The following is a 23,886-nucleotide window of genomic DNA, read 5'->3' as shown; positions in this document are numbered from 1 at the left end:
TTATTTTCCAGATGTCATTCCAGTTCTAAAACAAATATTATAACAAACAGACGCAGAATTGCCAGGTTAAAACTAACTCGGAGGATTTTATACAAATCCATCTTTAGGTGACCGCTCCTGGCACTTACAGAATCGGAAAACAAAACTAAAATCACTGGTATTTTAGCCGAGAAAGAAGGGAAACTTCCAGTCAGAGCACAGGCAGCAGAGGAGTCAGTTCCCTGTTCTGACTGTAACATGAACCCGGAAGTCCCAGTGCAGCCAGAGAGGGGCAGACGCACAGACACACCCACTTCACACAGAGAGAGAAATGAAACTTAAGTTCACTTCCTCCTGCATTTCTGAATCATGGCGGCAGCAGCTCAGCTCGGGAACCTAAAGGAAGAGGCCACTTGTTCCATCTGTTTGGAATATTTTACTGATCCGGTGATGATCGATTGTGGACACAACTTCTGCCGCTCCTGCATCACTCAGAGCTGGGAAGGAAGAGATGGAAACTTCCCCTGTCCACAGTGCAGGGAAATATCTTCTGGGAAAAGCCTCCGACCCAACAGGCAACTGGGGAACATGGTGGAAATGTTAAAACAGCTTCATCTGCCCCCCGTGAAGCCCCCGGAGGAGAATCTGTGTGAGAAACATGAAGAGAAACTGAGGCTGTTCTGTGCAGAGGATCAGAGGATGATATGCTGGGTCTGCCGGGAGTCCAAGGACCATAGAACTCACTCGGCAAGTCCTGTAGAGGAGGCTGCAGAGGAGTACAAGGTATGTCTGTAGGCGTTCAGGGATCACAAAATCACTTGGTGAGCCTCACCAAGGGGCAGTCAAAGACCACAAGCGCAGTACGCGGTGTTAACAAATCACGAGTCACCCTATTTATAGGGTGGCCAGATTGCTCCATGTCACTGGGACACCACTTTTCCATTCCTGGATTTAGCTTTTACATATCATTTTTATTATCTGGTGTGTTGAAGCAACAGGGTCAAGTAAAATGAACCAAGACTACAAGTCCCAGAATGACCTGATCTGTTAAATCAAAAGCCCAGAAAAGGAAATGTGTCCCGGTGGCATGGAGTCATCTGGTCAACCAACTTGTGTATGCCATTAAGGAAGCTGCATAAGAGAACAGGGTATGTCTGGGGATGTTCAGGGAGTTAAAAGGCACCCGAGAGTCCATAGAGGAGGCTGCTAAAGAGCTCTAGACGTACGCGTGAATGTTTATGGATCATAGTGCACCCGTAGGTCTGTGCACGGATTGTATCTGGGTGTTCAGGATTCACAAATGAAGACACAAATGAAGACACTGTAAGTTCCACAGAGGAAAAAGCTGCAAGCTGCAGAGGAGCACAAGGTATGTGTGTTGATGTTCAGGATTCACAAGTGAAGACATTCTGTAAGATCATCATAAGGTATGTGTGTTGATGTTCAGGATTCACAAGTGAAGACATTCTGTAAGATCAACATAAGGTATGTGTGTAGGTGTCCAAGATTGACAAGTGAAGACACTGTACGTTCTGCAGAGAAAGGAGCTGCAGAGGAGCACAACGCATGTCTGTGGATGTTCACGATTCACACGTGGATGCACATGTTACAAGCAGATATGTGATGCATCTGCCGGCGTAAGGTTGGCGCAGTGCTGAAGTTGCGTCGCAAGCGTGACGCAACTCCAGCACTGTTCCAACCTACCCTATCCCTAACATGGTGCGTCAAGCCTTACGCCTGCTTCAAGCAGGCGCAGGGTTTTGACGCATCAGCATTGGGAAAGTGACTCAGTGAAATCTTATAGATTTCACTGAGTCATTTTTCAGGGGCGTTCCTGCGACGGAACGCCCCCCCCTGAGTAGAAACGCCCACATGAAACCTGACGCAGGTTTCATGTGGCGCAGGGCTTTACACCGTGACGCATCTCCATAGATGCGTCACGATGTGAATGGGGCGCAACATGGCGCAGGTTTTACGCCGCCGCTGCGTCACAAAAGTGACGCAACGGCGGCGTAAAAGTGGCGCAAGTCTGATATAAATCTGCCCCTTTGAGTGCACCCACCCAGCCCCAATACACTAAAGCCTGTCTGGAAGGTGGTCACACCTCCCTGTGACCGGAAACCTATTGTCAAGCCTTCCGCTGCCGGAGTATCATCCAGCAGCAGGAGGGCAGACTCGTGTCTGTGGCTGGCAGCATCCATTTTGTGATGCCAGGGCCAAGAAAGCTGGTACCGGGTGTACCGGTGTTGTCATATTTCTCCCTCTAGGATGGTGGAATCATACCTCCACACCAGTTACTGGTGTGGAGGTATGATTCCAAGGTATTTGACACCAAACACGACATGTTTCCATGCAGCCGTTTTAAAGTTAGCATTTACCGCAAGGTTATAATGCACTTAAGTATATATGGTTGGCTGCATCACAAACAACCCTGGAATATAGGTTCCGAAGGCTGCAGACGGGCTCTGCTCATGCATGGGCACCCTCTCACATAAAACACAGCAACCTGCCTTCAGTATTGATAAGGCCTGCCGTAGGGGTGACTGATAGGTTTATATGTGCTGTGATTAGGATAGATATAGTGAACCTATATCTAAGTAAGGAGTGCATGCACCATCTTACACAGGCTGCTGTAGCAGACCTGTGTTGTCAATTCAATTCGTAACTTTATTCGATCTTAAGCAGCAAGATCATAAAAGCACAGCATAATACACATGTTCATAATTAAAAGGAGAAATACATCACCAACGATACGGTTAAAACATCAAAAAGTTAATAACTCATAATGTGCTTTGTGCAAATACGCAAGATGCCATATAAAGAGCTAACAGTAACTTTTGTAAACAGTACCAATACATTAGACGCAATATCTCACATTATCCAATATTTCATCTAAAACATATTGAGGGCCTAGGATACCTGTCTTCCCGCAGTCAGTTGTTATGAAGTGCTTTTTAGTGCAATGTTCAATAAAAACAATCTAATGCCTCGCTAGCCTCCTTTTCGATAATGCCAAGCATAAATACGATGCGACACAATAATTAAATATGGATTAGGGAGCATTTGGATGAAAAACAAATGTGGTGTCATTTTAAATGGTCTCTGAGGGGTGGCATAATACATGCTGCAGCCCCTGGGAGGCCTCTGGGGTACCTATGCCCTGGGTACATAGTATACCATATACTAGGGACTTATAAGGGTTCCCCAGAATCCAATCTGGAGTGTACCTAAAGTATATGCACAACCAATTTAGGGAGAAAGCAAATAAACTGGGGTCCTGCATGCAGGATCCCAGTCAGACTAGTCAAAAACCAGCAAAACACCAGGAAAAAATGGGGGTAACCATGCAGTCAGATTCCATCTTCCAAAATGGCACAAGGGCCCACATGGACATCAAACACAGAAGAAGAGGTGCAGCAATGCAAGTTGTGGCACACGGGCTCACATGGGCACAGACACAGCAGAAGAGGTGCAGTAATGCAGGGTGTGACACATGTGCTCACATGGACATAAAATACAGCAGAAGAGGTGCAGTAATGCAGGATGTGGCATGTGAGAAGATGGCCTGGTATATGCTGTCCACTAGTTATAGTGGACACCTTGCACCAGTCCAAACGACCCTTATTGATGATTAGGTTAAAGACAACCTTTATTGAAAGCTATCCTGGTGGTAGCTGTGGAGAGCAGCCTTAAGGCTAAGTCTTGAAGGAATGTAAAGCAGCTTGGTTTACCAGATTATAACCTCTTGAATATCCACGCTCCTGGTCTGATGTTGTTCCTTGAACGTGTATAGTTGGTTGCCAGATGCGCAGAGTCTTGTTGTTGAGCGCTTTATAAGTGATAAAAATGATCTTGGCCTGGAAGGGGGAGTCAGTGTAGGTCTTTTAATGTCGCGGTGATTTCTTCAAGTCCTTGATGAGCTGCGCTGCTTTATGTGTGCTGCCTTTCAGGGGTGCTAGGGTGGTGTTGGAGAGACTGTTGACCAGGGCCTTGTCTCTAGCCCCATGGGCAAGGCCTTGTACGTTTGTTCTGAAGTCATCTTCCAGGATAAACAACCTCCTCAAGAGAGGACATTGCAATCGAGCTTTCTTGGCATTCATTGTTGTTCATTCAGTGTGTTGCTTGAATGAGAGGTCTGTGTCGAGGGTGGGAGTAAAGACTGATACGTGTTCGTTGGAGAGCCAGGCTAAAATCTGGGTCTGTTCGGAGCTAGCGGCTTACAGGAAGAGCTCAGTCTTTGTGGCGTTTAAGTTTAATACATTAGTGGACATCCAAGACTGGATGAGATCAGGGCAGAATTTAAGGATGTGGTTGGGTGAGGATATTTAAGGTAGAGTTGCGCATCATCTGCATTCTGATGGATCTTGATGCTACTGTCTGTAAGAATGGATCCGAGAAATTCCGTGTAGAGGTTAAAGATGATGGGAGAAAGAATAGAACCCTGAGGTACTCCGCTGGAGACAGGGAATTTCTGTGATCTTGTGGAACCTATTTGCATGAACGGATTCCAGTTGGTGATGTAGGATGTGAACTATTTATAGACAGTGCCTGAAAATCTCACTCATTTTTTCAAGGTATTGATCAGAGCTGGATGATCGTCTGTGTCGAAGGCTACAGAGAGGTCCAGGAACAGGACCATAAGGTTGAGAGCTTTTCTTGTCGTTGACGAGGAGGGTGTTGTCGACTACTTGGAGTGTGGCTGTGTCAGGGCTGCAGCGTGGCATGAAGACAGATTGGTCCTCCTGTAGAAGATTACTCTTGCTGATGTGCTCCTGTAGAGTGTGGCAACTGCTTTCTTGTTGATCTTCCCTACAAATGAAAGGTAGGTAATAGGTTAGACTTCTGTGAGGTCGGCCGGGCCCAGGGATGGCTATTTTTGCAGTGGAAAGATCTTAAGAATGTCTGAGAGTGTTCCTTGGCTGAAGGAGATGCTGACAATGTGGTGCATTTTGATGATAGATGAAGGAAAGGTCTTCTTATGATCAAAGGTTCTCTAGACTAAAGTTTAGGATATTGGGGAGACCCATGTACGAGACTGGATAGAAGAAGATCCATTGACGGGTGTGGCAATGGGGGATGGTTTAAAGTGGAGGGATTGTGGAAGTGGCAACAACGTTAGATATGATATGTTGATCTTGGTGAAGAAGAGTTTGATGGCATTGTATTTCTCGACTGATGCAGAGACTGTGGGTTCTGAGAGAGGTTTGGTTCAGTGTTTGACAGCTTGAAGAGAGTTCTTCACATGTTGATTGCCTCACTGATGGTGGTTTTGTAGAAAAAGAATTTAGCTGCTATGGTGAAGGATCTGCAGTTTGTGTTTTTAGTAGGGTGTTTGACTTCTCCGGTTTTCACACTCCGCCATCTCTGGAGGGCTGAAGTGTTCTGGCATGTTTCAGAAGACTGTTGGATGGAGTGGAGGGATATTTTTCTTCTAATTGGGTGCAGCTATTATGAGACGCTGATAGAAAGTGATCTGACATGTTGCCTTTGTGTTGGGTTGTTGATGAGTTCTGTTATTTCCAGTGTGTTGAGTAGTGTGCAGAAGGATTCCTTCATGCATTTTGTATTGGAGTTGCAAGGGGGTTGGAAGTCTCTGAGGAATGTGGGTGACTGCATTAAATGGAGGCAGAGCTGACGTCTGAAGTTTCTTCTATTAAGTGCTTGCTTGGTCCGGGTCGTCTGTAGATGAGTTAAAAGGATGCTATTTTGGAGATTGATAGAGGGAAGTGGCAGGAGTGGATCTTGAAAGAGTTGGGTATGGCAGAGTTACTAAGAGTGAGGGTCAGAATGTCCTGTGTGTACCATTCTCCCCAGGCTGGGCAAAAGCCTACGCCACACATTGAGGGTAGATTTACACGCCTTTATTCATCAGTGTGTAAACGCGAACTCAACGTTCCAAACCTGTCTCCCTTTCCCTGCATTCGAACATTCATGTCTAAGTGTATGGAGTCCATCTGAAGCCAAAAGGGTCCCGCCATTTCTAACTCACAAGAAACCTCCCCTTTGTTAAAAAACAATCTCTGCTCCCCATCTCCCCCTTTGTTAAAAAACAAATTGCCAAGTCTAAATGTTTCCATGCAGTTAGGCTTAAAGTATGCACAGTGGGCCCCGATACACGAAGGTAAACTTAGATGTTTGGTCTAAACTTAGTTATTTTGAACAACAACGGTCCCTCGAGAGTTCAAGATAAGACGGCGGAATAAATATAGACTCAATCAGTACTATATTGAAGAGACTTGTCCAGCCCGGACAGAGGTCAAATATTTACTTATAAGTAGATAAACAGGCATAATACCCGTTGTCCTGATGATGATCCGTGTATGCCCCCAATGGATCGAAACGCCGTCGACTCTTTATTAACACCTTATACGCCCTAAATATTTTATTTGAAAGTGTAAAGGTGTTCTACGCGATTTGTTTCCTTGAAATTGTTTACTGTTTCCTCATAACAAACCATGAGCTTTGCCTGAGCCTCCTGTTGCTTTGTTTTGTCTTGCATTCCTTCCAGGTTGGTCGAACAGGACACTGGCTTGTGTCCCACTTTATGTACTAATGTTTAAATGTTTGTTTATCTACTTATAAGTAAATATTTGACCTCTGTCCGGCTGGACAAGTCTCTTCAATATAGTACTGATTGAGTCTATATTCATTCCGCCTTCTTATCTTGAACTCTCGAGGGACCGTTGTTGTTCAAAATAATTCACTCCCAGGGTCCCTGGTCGACCTTTCTTGGGTGCCCTTGTTGTATTATAATATGGTCTAAACTTAGGCCAAACGTCTACGTTTACAACTCTGGGAATTCACAAACAATCCGAGTGCGGACTAAAAGATGGTACCTGTAAATGCCCTTTGTGAATTCCCAAAGTCATAACCTTAGACGTTTGGTCTAAGTTTAGACCATAAGTCTAAGTTTACCTTTCTGATTCGAGCCCAGTGTCTTTATCAAGTACAAGTAAGTGCCAGTGATGAAGGTAGTTTGCATGGAACAGGATTTCAGGTCCTTTTAGGCAAGAACAGGTCCAAAGAAGTGACACCGTGGTCTGTCTCCTTGGCGGTGATACTTGGGGCTGGTGCTTACAATCCTGATTTGTGCGACTGGTACTTACAATCTGGATATGTTTGAGTGGTACTCACAATATTAATGTATGACTGGCACGTACAGTCTGCGCACATGGGGCAGAAACTCTAGTGACTCTTTTCTGTAAGTAAGACCGCACTCTACAGATCTACACTTATTTCTTGCACTCTCATCTCTGCAGGTAAAACTTCAAGAGTGGCTGCGTCTTCTGAAGATAGAGGAGGAATATATTCTGGAGTCCAAAGTCAAGGAAGAGGAACAATATAAAACCATGAGGGTGAGAGGCTGCAGTGAGTGCTGTGTCTCTGTGTGTCTGTATATGTCTGTGCCCATGTCTTTGTAAGGACACACAGAGCCTGATGAGTGACCCTACAGACTGCGACAAGGTTTCCACCTGATAAATCTTCTGACCAGAGTCACTGTGCTTGGATATTGGGGCTGAAATCTGCAAGGGTCCATCCTAAAATAAATAAAAACAAGAATTACTTTCTGACCTTAAGATAGCACCTACATATTTACATAGTGCGTGTTAGTGTATATGTGCACAGGTGTGGCGTTATTTTGCTGTAAATATGTACCGGTGTGTGTGTGCATGTGTACGTGTGCATGCATGCATGTTCATGCTTAGGTGTTCCCGTATGGATGGTCCTGGAGTTATTCATGGGAGTGCATGCATGTCTGCACATCTCTATATTTGTGTGTTTTTGTGGGCATGGATGAATTTTCTGTGTATGCATGTATATATTGTGAGTCATAGATGCATGTGCTCACATGTGTGTTTGAAGGTTGGGTATGCTTTAGTTTGGATTTATTGGTTGTGGGTTTGTACTTGCATATTTGAATGCCTGTCTAGGGGTTTTCATATCGCAAAGTCTGGTGGTATTTGTGAGTTTGCAAATGCATGTGCATCTGTATGTGTGTGTGCGTCTGTGAGCTTGTGTATTCATAAGTCAGGAGTTATACATCATTAAGATTATGTAAGCTTCTCTGTGTTCGTATGTATATGTATGGGTGTGCCAATGTGAGAGTGTGAATTTGCGGGGTTTGTGTATGCACGGTCTGGAGATGTTCATCTGTGTTGTACAACTGTCTATGGATATTTGTGTGAGTGCACACATTTATGTGCGCATCTGTATGAGTTTGTGCCTCTGTGAGTTTGTGTATGCGTGGGTCTGGAGTTATAAATCTGTGAGATTTTAAATGCATCTGCATGTAAGTATGTGCACGCATGGGTATATCTGTGAGCCTGTGTATGAATGGAGTGAAGATTTCCCTCTGTGAGTTTGTACAAGCATTTGTATGTGAGTGTGCACCTTAATGTGTGCATCTGTATGAATGTGTACCTCTGATCGTATGTGTATGCATGGATCTGGAGTTATCTATCCACCCATCGAGCAAGCACGGTGTAAGACTCTTCCTAAACCAAGGATTTAGTAATGTAATTGTGCTCCGATGTTGTTTATACATCATCAGCCACTAACCTTGGACATTCTCTGTTCTGCTCAATCTTCATTGCAAGGTTTTCCTGCAACAGTCTATTTAATCGGTCATATTTTATGCCTGGATCTCCAACCTCAAGACACAGGAATGCAGCCAATGCACTTCCATTGTCTTTGGAAGATGTATCCACCCTCCATCTAAACCAGAGGGATACAAAATGGATGCCACTGGCCCCAATACTTGGACTCTCACCATACACTGATTTCTATTACCACACTGTATCAATATACTAGCGACAGCACAGAAGCACAAGACTCTAGCTGTATACTTGTGGTGCACCACAGGAGCGCACCCCTTTAACGGTATACTAGTGACACTGCTCAGGAGCACAACCGTCTACCTTTCTACTGGAGAAACAGCACAGGGGGCCAATCCTCTACCTTTATACCAGTGGCATAGCACATGGGCACAACCGTCAACCTGTATACTAGTGGCACAGCACAGGAGCAGCAAAATAGCAAAACCCTCTACCTGTATACTAGTGACAAATGCAAAAACAACAGTTGATGGACAGAATGCAGAGCAATGCCATACATTCACCCCAGTACAGACACCTGGGCTTAAATCCATCTTTCTTTTGCTCACCACAGGCTCCTAGCTACAGTGTGACATACCTCACCTGATAACACACAGGCTCCTGCTCTAAGCTACAGTGTGACATACCTCACCTGGCAACACACAGGCTCCTGCTCTAAGCTACAGTGTGACATACCTCACCTGACAACACACAGGCTCCAGCTCTAAGCTACAGTGTGACATACCTCACCTGATAACACACAGGCTCCTAGCTACAGTGTGACATACCTCACCTGACAACACACAGGCTCCTGCTCTAAGCCACAGTGTAGGAAGGTGGAATCTGATTAATGGTTGCCCCCAACTTTTTGCCTGGTATTTGAGTGGTTTTTGACTAGTCTGGCTGGGATCCTGCTATCCAGGACCCCAGCCTATCTGCTTTCTCCCTAAAACTAATGTGGAGTACCCTAGGTACAAACTAATTGGATGCTGAGGATGCCCTGCCAGTCCCTTGTAGATGGTACCCTAGGTACCTATGGGCATGGGTCCCTCAGTAGGCCTACCAGGGCTGCAGCACTTATTGTGCCACCCTGGGACAGCCATACAAACTGACACCACCAGACCACTACTGTAGTCTGGGTAAGGTGGTGCTAGCACCCCTTACAGGGATATAGGTATCCTATATCCCACCCCATTACAACACATATACTCTCATAGGTCACCCCTATAGCAGGCCTTGGTAATCCTACAAGGCAGGGTGCTGAGGTATGTGTGAGGGGGGACTCCTACATGAGTAGGGCCTCTCTGCAACCTTCGTAAAATCATTGCTGGGTTGTTTGTAGTGTAGCCATACCATATACTCTTAACCGCATTATAAGTCTATCGCGATATCGCGATGACTTGAGAATGGCTACACAGAACCATATCGTGTTTGGTGTCAAACATGTAGGAATCATACCCCCAGTCCAGCCATGGGCATGAGGGTACGATTCCCCCCTGCTAGAGGGGCGATATGGGAAAAGCGGCAGAATTTAGACACCAATTTAAAAGTGCACAAGTTTCACAAAATGGCTACTACCCGCCACCTACACGACCCTGGCTGGCTGTTGCTGGGGAAAACCCCAGCCTCGCCAGCTGGACAATAGGGCTCCTGTGGCAGGGAGGTGCTAGCATCTCCCTAGACAGGATAATGTGGATTGGAACAGGGTGGGTGCACCAAAAGTCTTTTCAGAGTTGCACGTAGGCAGCTGCAGAAGCTTCATTCTGCATACACCGCTTGGAACCGGTTCAGGGGCATCCTGCCCCTCACCCAGGTGGGAAACACACAAAGGGGAGAGGGTGTAGCCACCCTTTCCCACCTCACCATTCATTGGTGGACACTACTCTGGACACTCCCCTAATCTTGGGGATAAAGGTGAATAACGTGGCCCCAGAGCCTCAGATTAATTTGGAACTTCACAGAACCGACCTTCGACAAGCTGCTGTCCAGCTGACTGAAGAAATCTCCCTTGGGATAAAGGAGTTATCCCCCTGCTTGGCAGGCATCTAAAACACTGCAAGTGACCCGGTTGGAACTTCGCGGCTCTCACGAACTTTGACGACTTCCAGAAACCTTGAGGTGGGTTTCCAGCGCATCCCAGAGGCCAGTGAGTGTGCTCAAGGAGTTTGGGCACCGTGGACCGCGTGGGTGCTGAGATCCCCAATACCCCGAGACACCGGCCACCTCTTGCGTAGCACACGACCCTGACCAGTGGGGAAGTTGTGCTTTGGCCCGTTTACGAGCCAACCACTCTACAGCAATTGTGCCAAAGACCAGCGCCCTAGCCCCCTCCGGTGGCCCGTGGGTGCCCTTTTACGCACGCTGTTGGAAGGCGTTCCCCGGGGAGGCTGCGGAATGTGTTCCTGACCACCCTGAGGCCCACCTTTCCCAGTTAGGCCGAGCAAGAGCAGGGAGGCCCTTCCTGGAAGGGTCTCGCACCTAGGATGGCACGCGCTACGCTTCTCTCTTCTGCGGATAGAGGGACACCACACAGTAATCGTTGCAAGATAATAAGCTTTTATCGGTGGTTATCAGGGATCTTTATAATCCGGCAGGCAGGTGCAGGATTAATGCCACAAGCGGCAGCGATCTTATGATGGAGGGAAAAGGGGTAGCGGGACAGTCTTTCAATCAATGTCTCTGCGAGGTATCCGGCGCCCAGCTCTCAATCCTCGAGCTGAGGGGATGTTGCGTCTTTCGGCGATCTCTGCCGATTTTCTTGGAGGAGCGGGCCGCGAGTCACTCAGCAGGCACCGGAGGGTTTTAGTTCAGGGAGCCGCGACGGCGTCAGCAGGGCTCAGATGGTTCAGAGTTTGGGGAGCCGCGACAGCGTCAGCAGGGCTCAGATGGTTCAGAGTTCGGGGAGCCGCGACAGCGTCAGCAGGGCTCAGATGGTTCAGAGTTCGGGGAGCCGCGACAGCGTCAGCAGGGCTCAGATGGTTCAGAGTTCAGGGAGCCGCGACAGCGTCAGCAGGGCTCAGATGGTTCAGAGTTCGGGTAGCGTTCTTCTGTTCGGGGAGCGATCGAGCCGCGACCAAGTCCGCAGGCTCTCGTCAGTCCAGGTCTTCTCTGCCTCTCGTCCCTTCAGCCCCCCTTGTTATACTCCCCCTCCTCTTTGAAGTCCGGAGTCCTCGCGGAGAGGGGTCTGGTGCCTGGGGGGCGGTGTGTCGGGGTTTCCTGTCGCTCGGCCCCTTGATCTGTTCAGGTGGGTCTGGGAGGGACTCCAGACACTCAGCAGGTGAGGCGCCTGCTCACCGGGGGCCTGGTGGTCGATCGAAACCTCCCTCGGGGGAGAGACCAGAGGTGTGACAGGGTCGGCGGCTCTCGGTCTGGTTTGGGGGGGGGGGTTTCGTTCTCCCTCGTCCGGGCATGCGTGTTGGGGATCTGGTCGGCCCTCGGGATGTTGGTCCACGGAAGCCGGGAGGCCGTGTCCACGAGGTTCGGCGTGGTTGTAGTGTAACTTGCTGGTCGGGAGGGCCCACGCCACGAGGCCGGTCTCACACGTGCCCCCCCCAGCTGAAAGGCGGGGAGAACTTCCCATCCACTTGGGAGTTCTCCTCGCTGAAGCGGAAGAATCGGGACAGGCCGTCCACGTTGGCGTGGTCAGTCCCCGGGCGATGTTCCACAGTGAAATCCATCCCCTGGAGAGAGATGGACCAGCGTAGCAGCTTGGGGTTTTCCCCTCGCATCTGCATCAACCACCGCAGGGGTCGATGATCTGTTTGCACTCGGAAGTGTGCTCCGAACAGGTAGGGCCGTAGCTTTTTGAGGGCCCAGACTACTGCGAACGTCTCTCGTTCAATTGTGCTCCACCGCTGTTCCCGGGGCAGTAACCTTCGGCTGATGAAGGCTATGGGCTGATCTATGCCTTTGTCGTCGTACTGTGAGAGGACTGCCCCGATGCCGTGTTCCGATGCGTCCGTCTGGACCACAAACTCCTGGCCGTAGTCGGGTGCTTTGAGCACTGGAGCCGCGCACATTGCGGCCTTTAGGGTGTCGAACGCCTTCTGGCAGGAGGGAGTCCAGAGTATTTTCTTGGGGTGTTTTTTGGAGGTTAGTTCTGTGAGAGGGCCTGCGATGCTGCCATAGTTTTTAATAAACCTTTGGTAGTAGCCGGTGAGGCCCAGGAAGGCCCGGACTTCCGTTTGGGTTGCAGGGGGTTCCCAGGACAAGATGGCGTCGATCTTTGGCTGGAGGGGGGCGACCTGCCCACTCCCCACCTGGTGCCCCAGATAGGTTACGGAGCCGTGCCCAATTTGGCATTTGCTAGCTTTGACGGTGAGGCCGGCTCGGCGCAGAGCCAGCAGGACATGACGGAGGTGCTGGAGGTGCTCGGTCCATTGGGAGCTGAAGACCGCTATGTCGTCGAGGTATGCTGCGCTGAACCCTTCTAGTCCGGACAGGACCCTGTTCACCAGCCGCTGGAAGGTGGCCGGGGCATTTTTCATTCCGAACGGCATCACCCTAAAGCGGTAGTGCCCATCCGGGGCGGAGAAGGCGGAGCGCTCCTTGGCTCCCTCGGTGAGGGCAATCTGCCAGTACCCACTGGTCAGGTCGAAGGTGCTGAGGTAGCGGGCGGCCCCAAGGCGGTCAATGAGTTCGTCGGCACGGGGGATAGGGTGGGCGTCTGCTCGGGTGACCGCATTGAGGCCTCGGTAGTCAACGCAAAACCTCAGTTCGGGGGCAACACCCGGGGTAGTCGCTTTCGGAACCAGGACTACCGGGCTGGCCCAGGGGCTGTCGGAGGGTTCAATCACCCCGAGGTCTAACATCTTTGCCACCTCGGTCTGGATGCAGGTCCGGACCCGATCAGGGACCCGGTAGGCCCGATGTCTCACTGGCGGGCTGTCTCCGGTGTCCACGTCGTGGACACACCAGCTGGTGACCCCGGGGGTCAGGGAGAAGAGATCCGCGAACTGCCCTAGTAGCTGGCGGCAGTCGTCGGTCTGTTGGGCTGTGAGGGCGGTCGACAGTCTCACTCCCTCCACGGATCCATCGGTTTCCTTCGCCCCCAGGGGGTCTGGAAGGGGCTCGGTGTCTTCTTCGGCCCCATCGTCGGTGGCCAGGAGTAGAATTAATTCGGTCCGCACAAAGTGGGGCTTGAGGCGGTTCACGTGGAGAACCCGGAGGGGGTTCCGCGGGGACTGCAAATCGATGAGATATGTGACTCGGCTCTTCCGCTCGACCACCTTGAAGGGCCCAGTCCATTTATCTTGGAGAGCGCAGGGTCTCACCGGGGCCATGACCCAGACTTGTTGGCCCGGCTGAAACTCGACCAGCGTAGCATTCTGGTCATACCAGCGCTTCATTTCTTCTTGACTGGCCTCGAGGTTTGCTTCTGCGAGTTCCCTGAATTTTCGGGTCTGGTTGCGGAGCGCCAAGATGTATCGGAACACGTCCGGAGGGGTCCCCCGGGGGGTTGTTTCCCACCCCTCCTTGACCAGGCTCAGGGGTCCTCGGACGGGGTGTCCATATAATAGTTCGAATGGGCTGAACCCCAGGGATTTTTGGGGAACCTCCCGGTAGGCGAACAGGAGATATGGGAGGAGGACGTCCCACCTCCGGCGTAGGGGTTCCTCGAGGCCCATGATCATTCCTTTCAGCGTTTTGTTAAAGCGCTCGACTAGTCCGTTTCCTTGGGGGTGGTACGGGGTGGTGAATTTGTACGATACTGCTGCCAGAGGGATTTCATATAACGGGAGATTAAGTTCGTACCCCGGTCACTCACGACTTCGCGGGGGAACCCCATGCGGGAGAAGATCCCCATCAAGGCCCGGCCCACCACGGGGGCCGTCACGGTGCGGAGAGGGATGGCCTCGGGGTAACGGGTGGCATGATCCACTAAGACGAGAATGAACCGGTGGCCCTGGGCGGTCTTGGGGTCCAGCGGTCCCACAATGTCGATTCCTACCCGCTCAAAAGGGGTACTGACGACGGGGAAGGGCTGGAGCGGAGCCTTGCGCTTGCCCCCACTCTTTCCGCAGGCCTGGCACGTGGGGCAGGATTTGCAGTGGGCCTCCACATTTGCTCGCATCTTGGACCAATAGAAGTGGGTGACAAGCCGTTGGTAGGTCTTATCTTGGCCTAAGTGTCCGGCCAGGGGTACATCATGGGCCAGGCCCAGGAGGAGACTTCGGAAGCGTAGGGGTACCACTAGTACCCGGGCCGATCCCAACTCGGCCGACTTCTGTTCGCTGTACAGGAGGCCGTCCTCCCAGTATACCCAGTGGGTGCCAGTCTGGTCGCCTGCTGCTTGGGCCTCGGCCTGTTGTCGGGGTCCGATGAGGGATGGGCAGGTGGATTGTTCTTGGCAGAATTCTTCATGGGAGGGGCCCCCTTCGCAGGGCCACTGGGCCAGTTCGGGCAGGTCCTCGAGGTGTGTCAGGGCTTCGGGGTCGGAAGGCACTAACCCTTCGTTGGGAGCGGTCGGTTCGTCCAGAAGGGGGTCGTTGGCCTCTGGTGGTGTATTCTGGATCTCGGGGGTGGTGGCGGTGTCTAGCGGCATGGGCTCTTCCCCCTCGGAGGGAGGTGCCCGGAGAGTCATTGAGCGAGTGGTGGCGCATACCCACTCGGGGAGGCCCATCATCTCGAGGTGGGCTCTTCGTTCCACTTGTCCCCACGGGGAGTTCTCAAGGTCATTGCCCAGGAGGCAGTCCACGGGCTGGGAGGTTCGGACCGCCACTTTTAACTTGCCGGTGACTCCCCCCCATTCGAAGGGGACTAGGGCCATCCGACAGAGGCTCTCGGAATTGTCTGATGATATGACGGGACAAAAGGCGCCAGGCAGGATCTGATCCTCGGAGATCAGGTGACAATGAACCGCCGTGACACTCGCCCCCGTGTCCCGGAGGCCCTCGATGCGGTGACCGTTGACCGTCACCTGCTGTCGGTACTTCTTCGTGTTGGCGGGCAGGGACGTTCCGGGGACCATCTCTCGATCCCCTAGGGAGACCAAGGCCATGGCGGCTGGTTCCCATTCTTCGGAGTCTTCTATCTCTTCCCCCAGGGCTACGGAGGCCATCTGTCGAGTCGGCGGGGTTGTTGTGGTGGACCGCTGGTACAGGGGACACTGGGGGTCGCTGGCATAGTGTCCGGTCTGTTGGCAGCGGAAGCAGGTGATCCTCACTCGGGGCCCCGGCCTCCCTGGTGGCCCGGTGCTGGCCGGAGGTGGAGCTGGAAAGGGCGGAGATTGTCCTCTGGGAGGGCTGAGCGGGGATCCCCCCGGAAGCTCCCTTTGCCGGCCTTGATTCCCTCCGCCCCTCTGGCGGGGGGGTCCCTGACTGTGGCGACCGTAGTCCCCCACGGGGCCCCGGGAGGCCCGGGTGTTCACCCATCGGTCAGCCTCGACGGCCAGTTTTCGAGGGTCTGTGAGTTTGCTGTCCAGGAGGTGCTGGCGCAGCTCTACGAAGCAATTCGCGGATAAGTGTTCCCATGCGATTATGTCGAACAGCTCCTCGAAGGTGGAGACCTTGCTGCCCTTGATCCATCCGTCCAAGGCCCGGCTGTAGAAGTTCACATACTCCACCCAGGTGGTACCGGGTATCTTTTTGCAGTCTCTAAACCGTTGCCGGTACATTTCAGGGGTGAGCCCATATCTGGCTACTAGAGCCTCTTTCATGTGACTGTAGGAGTTCATCACGGTGGAGGGCAGGTCCAGCAGGGTATCTCTCCCCTCGCTCAGGAACCGGCCCCACAGCCCAGCCCCCCAGTCCTTCTGCGGGACTCGATGGGAGGTCATGGCGACTTCGTAGGCCTTGAACCATTGCTGAATATCGTCGTTCTTATAGTATTCTTTCACCACATCTTTGGGGATGTGGACCTTTGGTTCCACGGTGGAGGAGATGGGTTGGGTTTCCGAGGGTCGGGCCTCTGCCCTTCTTAGCCTTGAGCTCGATTTCTTTTAGGCTACGTTCGTGCTCTAGTTGGAGTTTTTTCTCGTCGTGTTCTCTCTGTCGTTTCTTTTCCTCTAGTTCTCCTTGTAGGCGTAACTGTTCCACCACCAGTTTTTTCTCAGCCAGCTTTAGCTCTCCTTCGATTTTTAATTTTGCTAGTTCTAGTTCGTGGTTGCGATCTCTTTCTCGGTCCGCTAGTTCCTCTGGGGATAGGCCCCTCTCGGGGGCGCCGTTCATCCCCGGGTTGCTTCGTGGTTCGTTGGGAGGTTCTCCTTCTGTTTGTGTCCGGGGAGTTTCTGCCTCGACCCAGGTTTTTAATGCCCCCTGGAAGTCCTCTTTTGTGCTTAGTCCGGTGGTAGCGATTCCAAAGTCTTTGCAAAATTGTTTCAGTTCTCGGTGTGTATAAGATTCTAACTGGTCTTTTTGGAATGCCGTGCTCGGGTTGGTGCCTGCGGCACCTAGGGAAGTTTCTCCTTCCATCCTTCTTGGTGATGCGTATACCGTCTACTGCACGATCTCTAGGTGTTGGCTCGGATCCCGTCGCCTGCCACCAAATGTTGGAAGGCGTTCCCCGGGGAGGCTGCGGAATGTGTTCCTGACCACCCTGAGGCCCACCTTTCCCAGTTAGGCCGAGCAAGAGCAGGGAGGCCCTTCCTGGAAGGGTCTCGCACCTAGGATCGCACGCGCTACGCTTCTCTCTTCTGCGGATAGAGGGACACCACACAGTAATCGTTGCAAGATAATAAGCTTTTATCGGTGGTTATCAGGGATCTTTATGATCCGGCAGGCAGGTGCAGGATTAATGCCACAAGCGGCAGCGATCTTATGATGGAGGGAAAAGGAGTAGCGGGACAGTCTTTCAATCAATGTCTCTGCGAGGTATCCGGCGCCCAGCTCTCAATCCTCGAGCTGAGGGGATGTTGCGTCTTTCGGCGATCTCTGCCGATTTTCTTGGAGGAGCGGGCCGCGAGTCACTCAGCAGGCACCGGAGGGTTTTAGTTCAGGGAGCCGCGACGGCGTCAGCAGGGCTCAGATGGTTCAGAGTTCGGGGAGCCGCGACAGCGTCAGCAGGGCTCAGATGGTTCAGAGTTCGGGGAGCCGCGACAGCGTCAGCAGGGCTCAGATGGTTCAGAGTTCGGGGAGCCGCGACAGCGTCAGCAGGGCTCAGATGGTTCAGAGTTCGGGGAGCCGCGACAGCGTCAGCAGGGCTCAGATGGTTCAGAGTTCGGGGAGCCGCGCCAGCGCCAGCAGGGCTCAGATGGTTCAGAGTTCGGGTAGCGTTCTTCTGTTCGGGGAGCGATCGAGCCGCGACCAAGTCCGCAGGCTCTCGTCAGTCCAGGTCTTCTCTGCCTCTCGTCCCTTAAGCCCCCCTTGTTATACTCCCCCTCCTCTTTGAAGTCCGGAGTCCTCGCGGAGAGGGGTCTGGTGCCTGGGGGGCGGTGTGTCCGGGTTTCCTGTCGCTCGGCCCCTTGATCTGTTCAGGTGGGTCTGGGAGGGACTCCAGACACTCAGCAGGCGAGGCGCCCGCTCACCGGGGGCCTGGTGGTCGATCGAAACCTCCCTCGGGGGAGAGACCAGAGGTGTGACAGGGTCGGCGCCTCTCGGTCTGGTTTGGGGGGGGTTTCGTTCTCCCTCGGCCGGGCATGCGTGTTGGGGATCTGGTCGGCCCTCGGGATGTTGGTCCACGGAAGCCGGGAGGCCGTGTCCACGAGGTTCGGCGTGGTTGTAGTGTAACTTGCTGGTCGGGAGGGCCCACGCCACGAGGCCGGTCTCAGACACGCCAAATTGCCGCCTCCCGCGGTCCCTTGTCTCTCGACTTGTGGGCCCTAGCGGAGGTCTATCTTTGAAAACAAGAGTTCCCCTGGTTGCTCCAGGCCTGCTCTCCAGTCTCCCCGAAGGAGACCTCTCCCAGACCTCGTGGGTTTGCACTGTAGCAGATTTGTTTATTCTTCGTGGGTTGCGGTTGCCAAGGCTTAGTGGATCCAATCCGGACACTAACACCGCAGCGACCCTCATCCGACGTGGGACGTCGAAGGGCTCTTTGCTTTGAGCCTCCTGGTCACTTTGCCGTGACCCAGACTCTGTCCCCTCTGCTTTCAGGTTCTTCTCTACATTCTTCACATCTTTGATCTTCACGGCATCATCAACGCTTTTGGCTAGCAGAACTTTTGACTATTTTCCCATTGAAAATCAGCCCGCGACCCGACAGCAGAAACGACCTATGCACCCGGCTTCCCTGGGGCAGGTAACAGTGGTACCTCGGTACTCTTGTGGTTGTGGGCATCTCAAAAGCTTAAGTCTAAAGTTTTAACTTTGTACTCCTGCTAGAAGTATTTTTAAACTGTTTATTTCCAACCGCGAAATTCTCCATAGGCTGTAAAAGAGATCCCGATAGCAGCTACTTGCACTGCACGCGCCTCCCGTGGGTCCCCTTCCTCATAACCTGGGGTGGATTCTTAAGGGGCCCGCGATCCTGAATGCCCTAGGCATTGCCTGTAGAATTGTCGTGGTTCTTATACCACTTTTTTAGTATATGGTTTGGTCCCCCCCTGGGGCCCAATGTTAATAAGGCTATTTATTGTGTCTATCAATGCTTGTTTGATATTGTAACTTTGCCACAGCTTCATAAAGAGACTGTGGGATTCTGTCTAGAATAAATACATATATTTTATATATATACCTGTGTGGGCTACTCTTTCATTTGGTTATTCAAGAGGTTATTATGGTAAAACAATAAGCTTAACACTCCTTCAAGACTTAGCCTGAAGGCTGCTCTCCACAGCTACCACTAGGATGGCTTTCTTTAAAGGTTGTCTTAAACCTATCATCAATAAGAGTCGAATTGGACTGGTGCAAGGTGTTCCTATAACTAGGAACAGCATATGCCAGGCCAACTTCTCACATTGGTGTGCAGCGGTTGGATTCAAGCTTGCCATTGTTTTACCAGATAACAAATTGAATTTCTAAAGTGAAAGCCACTAGGTACCAAAGGTACATTTAAATACAAGCTTAGAATACAATAAGTTCTACTGAACTTAGAGTTGTGTGTAGAGGGTTTAGCACACCTTGACTACAACTCAAGAGAGGGTTCAGTAGGCCACACTTAGTGTAGGTAGATACACCACTACCACTACACTAGAAATGTCTTTAGGTTCAGGTGCCCCTAAAGCTCTGGAAGGACCCCAAAGGGTCCCAGTCGACAAGTATGATCATCTCTCCTTTGCTGATCTTAGGGAGATGTGCACCCTTAGGAAACTTAAGATAAACAAAGGTGCCAATACCCAACGTCTCAGGGAAATCCTGCTCATAGCAGACTTTATGCAGACTTTAGGGTCTGGTGGGGTAGACAGGTAGGGTGGGCATCCCTCAGAAGAGGACACTCCCAGAGTGGACTTTGATGAGGACCAGGAAGAGGAGGAAGATCCTGACCTGGAAGAAACAAACCACTCACAACATAGAGGTGATGGCCCAGGAGGCACTCCCTCCATCCCTAAAGGGAGAGTGGTGGATCCAAGAAGGAACAGATCTCCCTCAGTGGGATCCAACCATTCTAGGAGATCCAAAGGGACCTCTGCCTCTTCTCAGAGAAGAGAATCCTCTCCTGAGAGGAAATGCAGACTGATCAAATTTGAGCAGGCTAAGCTACAGCTTAAGAGAGAACAGTTAGCATTGGACAGGGAAGCCCTGGAGCTTCAGAAAGCTTCAAGAAAGTGGGGTCTAGAGACCCCTGGTGGCAGTAATGAAACTCCTAGAGTTAGAGAGAAAGTCCCTGACAATAGGAACCTCCACAAGATTGTGCCCCCCTATAAGACAGGGAAGGATATCCACAAATGGATCTCTGCTCTTGAGAGGGCCTGTAAGGTACAAAGGGTCCCAGTAGAGCAGTGGGCAGCAATCCTGTGGCTCTCCTTTGCAGACAAAGGTAGAGACAAGCTCCTCTCTGTAAGAGAAGAGGATGCAGATGATTACTATATCTTGAGAGATGCTTCAATAGATGGGTTTGGCTTAACCACTGATCAATACAGACTTAAGTTCAGAGATACCCAAAAAGCACAGGATCAAGATTGGGTAGACTTTGTTGATTGTGCTACCAAGGCATTGGAAGGTTGGTTAAATGGCAGTAAAGTTAATGATTATCAAGGATTGTACAATCTCATAATGAGGGCGCAGATTCTTAATAATTGTCATAACCAACTCTTACACCAGCACCTGGTGAACTCTGATCTGACCTCTCCCCAAGAATTGGGAAAGAAGGCAGACAAATGGGTCAGAACCAGGATCAGGCCCAAGAACCAAGGTGGTGACCAGAAGAAAGATTCTACCAAGCCCAAAGAGAAAGGTGGGGATAATAAAACAGAAAAGTCCCCTGAAGAGCCCCAAAAAACCAGTGCTGGGGGTGGGTCCCAAAATCCTTCCTCTTCTAAAAAGAAACCATATTGCCATGTGTGTCAGAAACCTGGCCACTGGAAAACTGACTCCAGTTGTCCAAAGAATGGCAATAAAGAAAATGTTCCTCCAGTTGCAGCTCCGACACCTCCTGTTGCTACTAGTAGTAATCCCCCAGGTGGTGGGAGTGCACCCAAAAACTTAGTTGGGTTTTCTTGGGGAACTCAGGTGGACTCTGGCCTAACCAGGTCCCCTGCACAAGCAACTCTAGTCTGTGATGGTGGCATGGGGTTTGCTAACTTTACCATGAGTCCCAGTATCCTGGGCAGGTACAGACAAGAGCCCATGATCAATGGTCAGAAGGCTGTGGCCTACAAGGACACAGGGGCCAGTGTCACCATGGTGACCAAGAGACTAGTGCCCCTAGAACAGCTTTTACCTGGGTTTAGCTACCAGGTGACCAACGTTGATGGAGTTAGGACAGACCATCCCATGGCAGTAGTAAATCTCAGCTGGGGAGGGGTCACTGGCCCAAAGAGAGTGGCAGTGTCCCCCACCTTGCCTGTAGATTGCCTACTGGGGAATTATCTGGACATCTCAGCCTGGGCTGAGGTTGACCACAAGGCCCATTTGAAAATGGTAGGAATCCCTGAGGGAGTAGATGAGACCCTGAGGGCCTCACCTCCACCCCAGGAGAAAATAGAGGGAGTGAAGCCTGAAACTATGGATCACTCCACACAAACAGAGAGCATAGGGGGTGAGGAACAGTCCTCCCCCCACCAGACTAAAGGTAAGGGTCAAGTTTCTCAGGGAACTGATCCTGCCCCTTGGGAAGTAACTACCCCAGAAGTGGACAGGCCTGGCCTGCCCACCTCGCTGATGGCAGGGGATCCTTCCAAGGTGGTACCCAGTCTGGAGCAGGTATCCCGCCCCTCTCTACCCTGCCTCAGTCAGCCCAGGGCTGCAGAGGTCAGGGAGGTCAGTGGACCCTTAATGGGCCCCTGTCCAGAGGAACCCCCCTGTCAGCAGAATAGGGACACCCAGCAGAGTAGTTTCAGCCAGGTGAATATTCCTCTACAAACTGAGGGATCCCCCTTACCCCTAGGTATAGGCACCCCTCAAATGGATGATGTTGAGCACAGGGAAACCTGGGACATAGTTGCCCCAAACCTTCCAGTGCCCTCCACTATTCCAACCAAAGGGATCCAACCCCCAGCTGTAGGCAGCCAGAGGTTGACCCTTAGGGCCAGATATGACACAGTCATGGGCAGAAAGGCTTCCATAGTGGCCAGTGATCTGAGGAGGTTGAGACCAACCCAAATAGGGCCTCACTTCCAGACTCAGAAACCCCACCAGCCCACCTCTGACCCAAAAACCAATACAGGTAATTTCCCTAGACTTTGGAGAAACTCTAGAACCCCTTGGGGTAGGATGTCCCAAGTGGACCATGAGACAGGGAGCAACCATGCTAGTGCAGGTTCTTCCTTATATGGCCACTCAGGAAATAAAGGCTTATCTGGACAAGGTTAGCCTTATCTCCTTTCGTTTGGGGGATGTTATGTAGGAAGGTGGAATCTGACTAATGGTTGCCCCCAACTTTTTGCCTGGTATTTGAGTGGTTTTTGACTAGTCTGGCTGGGATCCTGCTATCCAGGACCCCAGCCTATCTGCTTTCTCCCTAAAACTAATGTGAAGTACCCTAGGTACAAACTAATTGGATGCTGAGGATGCCCTGCCAGTCCCTTGTAGATGGTACCCTAGGTACCCAGGGCATGGGTCCCTCAGTAGGCCTACCAGGGCTGCAGCACTTATTGTGCCACCCTGGGACAGCCATACAAACTGACAACACCAGACCACTACTGTAGTCTGGGTAAGGTGGTGCTAGCACCCCTTACAGGGGTATAGGTATCCTATATCCCACCCCATTACAACACATATACTCTCATAGGTCACCCCTATAGCAGGCCTTGGTAATCCTACAAGGCAGGGTGCTGAGGTATGTGTGAGGGGGGACCCCTACATGAGTAGGGCCTCTCTGCAACCTTCATAAAATCATTGCTGGGTTGTTTGTAGTGTAGCCATACCATATACTCTTAACCGCATTATAAGTCTATCGCGATATCGCGATAACTTGAGAATGGCTACACAGAACCATATCGTGTTTGGTGTCAAACATGTAGGAATCATACCCCCAGTCCAGCCATGGGCATGAGGGTACGATTCCCCCCTGCTAGAGGGGCGATATGGGAAAAGTGGCAGAATTTAGACACCAATTTAAAAGTGCACAAGTTTCACAAAATGGCTACTACCCGCCACCTACACGACCCTGGCTGGCTGTTGCTGGGGAAAACCCCAGCCTCGCCAGCTGGACAATAGGGCTCCTGTGGCAGGGAGGTGCTAGCATCTCCCCAGACAGGATAATGTGGATTGGAACAGGGTGGGTGCACCAAAAGTCCTTTCAGAGTTGCACGTAGGCAGCTGCAGAAGCCTCATTCTGCATACACCGCTTGGAACCGGTTCAGGGGCATCCTGCCCCTCGCCCAGGCGGGAAACACACAAAGGGGAGAGGGTGTAGCCACCCTTTCCCGCCTCACCAGCCATTGGTGGACACTACTCTGGACACTCCCCTAATCTTGGGGATAAAGGTGAATAACGTGGCCCCAGAGCCTCAGATTAATTTGGAACTTCACAGAACCGACCTTCGATGAGCTGCTGCCCAGCTGACTGAAGGACTCTCCCTTGGGATAAAGGAGTTATCCCCCTGCTTGGCAGGCACCTAAAACACTGCAAGTGACCCGGTTGGAACTTCGCTGCTCTCACGAACTTCGACGACTTCCAGAAACCTTGAGGTGGGTTTCCAGCGCACCCCAGAGGCCAGTGAGTGTGCTCAACGAGTTTGGGCACCGTGGACCGCGTGGGTGCCGAGATCCCCAATACCCCGAGACACCGGCCACCTCTTGCGTAGCACACGACCCTGACCAGTGGGGAAGTTGTGC

The 23,886-nt window shown here is 51.5% G+C and overlaps 1 protein-coding gene across 1 annotated transcript in view; it reads left to right on the top strand.

Moving 5' to 3' along the window:
• Positions 1–300: 300 nt before the first annotated feature.
• Positions 301–23,886, top strand: part of LOC146866548 (E3 ubiquitin-protein ligase TRIM39-like) — a 72,835-nt gene continuing 49,249 nt past the window's right edge. The window contains exons 1-2 of the mRNA XM_085636621.1: positions 301–762; positions 7,239–7,334. Of these exons, the coding sequence (XP_085492747.1) occupies positions 349–762; positions 7,239–7,334 (510 nt within the window). The 5' untranslated portion in view covers positions 301–348. The remainder of the gene's footprint in view (positions 763–7,238; positions 7,335–23,886) is intronic.

Source organism: Triturus cristatus, chromosome 2_1, assembly GCF_964204655.1.
Source record: "Triturus cristatus chromosome 2_1, aTriCri1.1, whole genome shotgun sequence".
Taxonomy (NCBI): domain Eukaryota; kingdom Metazoa; phylum Chordata; class Amphibia; order Caudata; family Salamandridae; genus Triturus; species Triturus cristatus.
Note: the sequence above shows the minus strand (reverse complement) of the source record. Positions and strands in the feature narration are given on the sequence as shown.